The 4,710-nt window shown below is 38.1% G+C and overlaps 1 protein-coding gene across 1 annotated transcript in view; it reads right to left on the bottom strand.

The window, feature by feature from the left end:
- fkbp5 (FKBP prolyl isomerase 5) overlaps nucleotides 1–4,710 on the bottom strand; it is a gene marked incomplete at its 5' end in the record, with an annotated part of 16,391 nt that overhangs the window by 8,392 nt on the left and 3,289 nt on the right. The window contains 5 exon segments of the mRNA XM_014006248.1: nucleotides 195–351; nucleotides 438–552; nucleotides 1,013–1,155; nucleotides 1,900–2,044; nucleotides 2,170–2,303. Coding sequence (XP_013861702.1) covers nucleotides 195–351; nucleotides 438–552; nucleotides 1,013–1,155; nucleotides 1,900–2,044; nucleotides 2,170–2,271 — 662 coding nt within the window.

Below are 4,710 nucleotides of genomic sequence, written 5' to 3'. Positions count from 1 at the left end.
TCCTGCTGCAGTTATAATGCCACTAAAATTATTTGTAAATGATGAAAGAAAGCAAAACAATAAATAAAATAAATTAAAAATCCAAATTTTTATAAGAGAAATCTCAGGAGTTACAACAAAATTCCCCAACAGAATGACTCATGAGAAAAGACGCTGGGAGCAGAACAGATATTTGACCTTTGTGAGCCACTTACTTTGGTTTTAAGTAAAGTAAACAGCACTCTCCTCGCTGCATCTTGTCCATGGCTCGGTCCACCCCCAGAGGAATGCCTTTGTCTTCACCTTGACCGACGACAAAGCTCACGTCCCGGCAGTCGAACAGTCGGTCCCCACAGCGTCCCTCCAGGTGTACTGTGGGACACACGGCACACTTTAGACTCTGATTCTTACGATTTCAATTTTTATGAAAGAGTTCGCTCAGAAATGATTGACTGTACCATCGACACTCGCTCCATCGTTGGGATTACTGTAACCGTCCCCTTTGACCTTTATTCTCCGCGTGATGCCACCGTCATCTGTAAGTATCTCTTCTTCGAAGTTAATCAGCTCCATCTGTGTTGGGGTGGAGGGGAGAAAAAATGTAGCTTCTTTAAAAACACTAAATATAAGGCAGGACAGGAAATCTGTACAGAATGTAGAGTTTGRTGCTTTGGCACATGTTGGAGGTGAACAATGATTTCAAACTAAAAACAAGTCAGAGGATTTGGGGGATTTTTCTCAATGGATTAAATCATGTCTACTGAAGTACGTTTATTGAGAAATTGGACATTCATCATTACTTTCCCGATACTTTTCCAAGCTTAATCACAATTATCCCTAACAGACAGTCAGGAATGTCAGGAATGAGTAGAACTCAGGCGACACTGGTTGTTTTGTAGGGAAGATTTAAGTCGTCAAAATTCCTCATTTTACATTCAGACAAACGAGACACGACTCGACAGCAGCAGAGTCCCTCAGCCGAACGTGTAATTAATGCAAAGCACAAATGGCAGCACTGGTGGGGCACACCTACCTCAAACACCACTGATGAGTTGGGAGGAATTCTGTCGGGATTTCCAGCAGCGCCATAAGCGTATTCTGGCTTACAGAGCAGCGTGGACACCTCACCTCTCCGCATGGACAGCACGCCGATGTCCCACGCCTTCAGGACTTGTCCTACACGAGGACAAGGAATCATTAATGACAAATTTATCAACTTACATTGATTAAATATACAAATAAAATAAAATACACTMATAATTTAAAACTAAAAAGGAACAAGCTGAACCAAATCTTGTCTACATCCATTGGATTTCAGTTTAAACATTTAAATTTATGATCTATTATCACAACTTAATAATTTAGTTTCATAAGTTATATCCAAATTGCCTCAAACAGCAAACATCAATTTTGTTTCAATTTCATAAAAAGACAACTACTGCCCATCTACTCCAGATTCAACTATAATAAACTCATTAAACAAAAACAAGAACACAAACAATGAGTTTATTGTTTTTAATAAAGCCACTTCAATGAATCATTTCCTTGTTTGTGAAATATGAAGCTACCAGCAGAGAACATTAGACTAACTTTGCATAAAGTCTGAACACAAGATGGAAATTAGGTCTGGCTTTAAAAAAAAAGTTTTAATAGCACATATCAACATCAACTCATTAGATATGCTATTAGTTTGATAATAATTCATCACCTTTTGCTTAAATATTGTCAGTTTTGACTTTAAAATGGCAAAAAGGCCAAATGAAAAACTCAAACACAAATCAAACCAAATGCTTTAACTGTTGTCTCACCATAATCCCCAACCATTATGTAAGTGAGCATTTTTACAAATGTTTAAAATGTTCAACTTTTTCTAAAACAAGTGACCCTTGAGCACACCAGCAACATCTAAAAGGAGCCTACCTTTGCCCACGTTGAAGCAAAAAGGCTCTTTGCGTTCTCGACTGCAGTCAAATGTCTTCCCTGTRAGCAGTTTTCCAGTGTAGTGTACGGTGACCCTGTCCCCAATCATTGGACGGTCCCCATCGAGTCCCTGATGCTTCACGACCTGAACGAAGACCAAAAGACCAAGCATTTGGCAAAGATGTCTAACAACGAGACGACTGTGAGACAGGGAAAAGGAGGGTAACATCAGGAATGAAGAAAAGCCAAGCAATGACAAAAAAAAATCACCTTAATAACTCCTTGGTCTTTATTTGGCGTCACATCTATGCCCTTTGCAGTAAACACAGCTGCTGAATGGTCGTCCATCGGTAAAAACGGATCTGTGGTCATTTTCTGCTCTATATGGTCATTCCACGAGAACACTGCAACACATGCAAGCAAAAAATATAAACAATCTGAGCACGGCCAAATAAACAACCTCCGTTTTCCACAAAAACTGACACATGAATCAATTTTATGGAATAAGGTTTGAAAGCTTTAAATGTCTCCATGGACACTGATGTGAAAACAGATTTTTTTTTTGTTTCCACCTCTAGATTACATAACCTGCAGCTATCAAAAGACACGTGTTCAAAATCTATGCATTGTACTGGAAAAACACTTAAAGTTTCGTCGGAAAAAAGCCCCATTTGCCTTGATTGCCGTTGTATGAGAAGAACAGCTGTAACGCATCGCCTGTACTCCTGCACAAATTAAACCATTACATAACGGCAAGTGCGTGTGCATGTTGCTTTCTTTCCCCTGCACTCACAGAGGTTCAAAGCAGTACTTTAACTCTGCGCTCTTTGGCCGATCCTGGACGATGCCTGGACATTTCGCCGAGACTGAAATGAAAACAGGTGAACTCAGACGTTCTCCTCTGCTCGTTACGGTCAGACGTGAGGTCGTCTTCCTGAGAGCATCGTCCACGCAGGGGAAGGCGTGGGTCTGACCTCACGCACACACAAAAAGCTGCGTCACCACAGACTCACGTATCCTTCAGATTGATCAATACACTGATAGAACGTCTTATCAGAAGTTTCAGCTGCCCACAGTTCGGCTTCTTTTTGTCTGAGGAGGAAGTAACACAGMTCATACTGTGTCTCTTTTGGAAGATTTGGCAAATAAATCCAATAAATAAACATTTATGTTACTCTTCTTTACTTGTGCCGGTTGCATTTATTTCAGATCTCAAGAAGAATGTGAAAACATCTATTCAGTTATTTAGGGCATTCTTTTATTTATTTGACCTATTGTGTTGAGGTCTGGACGAGTGCGTGTAAAACATTTACAAATCCACTTTTTACTTTGCAAAAACGTGCAATGAGAATCTAAACAAGAAAACACTACTATCACCCTACAAATATTCTGTTTAAACCAGGGGTGCCCAAACATTTTCCCTGAGGGGGCCAAAATTAAAATCAATCTGAGGGCAGCGGTCCAAACGTAATAATATAAGAAATGCAAATACTTAAGTAGTTTTATTTTTTATGATTAAGCTAGCAGCCATTTTTTTCCAGCMCATGGACATGGAGAAAATTCAACGTATGCTCGGGCAGCAAAGGCTCATGGGACTTTTCATAATTTAAAAATTTGAGTACACGTGGTCTTATAAGGTGTGCAAATCTAGATATGGGGCTTAAATCTAATCTAAATGTCTCTTGTAGTTACTTGTATTTTATATTTAATCTTAATATAATTACAATCTAATAACCAGGACAACTGCTGGTGGGCCACATCAAATGGCTTGGCAGGCCAATTTTGGCCCGCGGGTCCCATTTTGGGCACCTCTGGTTTAAACAAGTGGAACTGTTGAAATTTGGTAAATTGGTTGATTATAGTATCCTGTTGATTATGTATAAGGCTCATAAAAATGTATTGCCACCTAATATGCAATCCAACTTTGTTAAGAGGGATAGTGTTTATAATTTGAAGGGACTTGACATGTTTGTAAAGCCAAAAATTARAACAAATTTGAAGGAGCGATGCACCTCTGTTCGAGGAATTAAACTGTGGAACAACTTGGACAATGACCTTAAAAATGCTGGAACAATTTATTCATTTGGTAGAAAGCTTAAAAGTTTTCCTTTAATGAGATATGAACAATGTGTTGGTTRAAATTGAGATTTCCGTTGTGATGTTGTTTTGTTAATTATTATAAGCTATACTGTGAAAGTTTAGTTTAATTTCTGCATGTTGTATGTTTCGTAGATATGTATTTTTTTTAAATGGGGCAGATGTTACAAGGTTTTTTTCTTCTTTCTGCTCCTTTTCATTTGACCATGCTGAGTTGTGTTTTTTTTTTTTTTGACGCAACATTTTTATTATTTGTATTGTTTTAATTGATGTTTGAATGAAATAAAGAAAAAAAATGAACGAAAAGCCAAAAGGAAGCAAAGCTAAAACTCTATTTAAGAGACATCTATTGGTGTAAATAACTAATACGRACTTTATGTGTGATGTCAGCTTTTGTTTCAATATTTGCTCTTTGTCTGACCTGCGTAGCGCCAAGTTTCAACATCAAGCCCTACAAACAGTCAAGGATTTATACAAACTTAATGTTTATTTTTATCTTTATTCAACTTTACCCAACAGATTTGTGAGGATGCAGCTTATTGACTCGATAGACACATTTAAAACTTGATTTTAAGTACGATTGTCTAACTTTAAAATGGCTGCTCTAACTACAAACCAGAATGTTGCCAAGATTTCACAAAATGTGACCAGAATGAACCTCTCTCTCTCTCTCTCTCTCTCTCTCTCTCTCTCTCTCTCTCTCTCTCTCTCTCT

This window comes from Austrofundulus limnaeus, unplaced genomic scaffold, assembly GCF_001266775.1.
Source record: "Austrofundulus limnaeus strain Quisiro unplaced genomic scaffold, Austrofundulus_limnaeus-1.0 Scaffold35, whole genome shotgun sequence".
NCBI classification, from domain to species: Eukaryota; Metazoa; Chordata; class Actinopteri; order Cyprinodontiformes; family Rivulidae; genus Austrofundulus; species Austrofundulus limnaeus.
The sequence above is the reverse complement of the archived record's forward strand: the minus strand, read 5'-3'. Positions and strand labels throughout refer to the sequence as shown.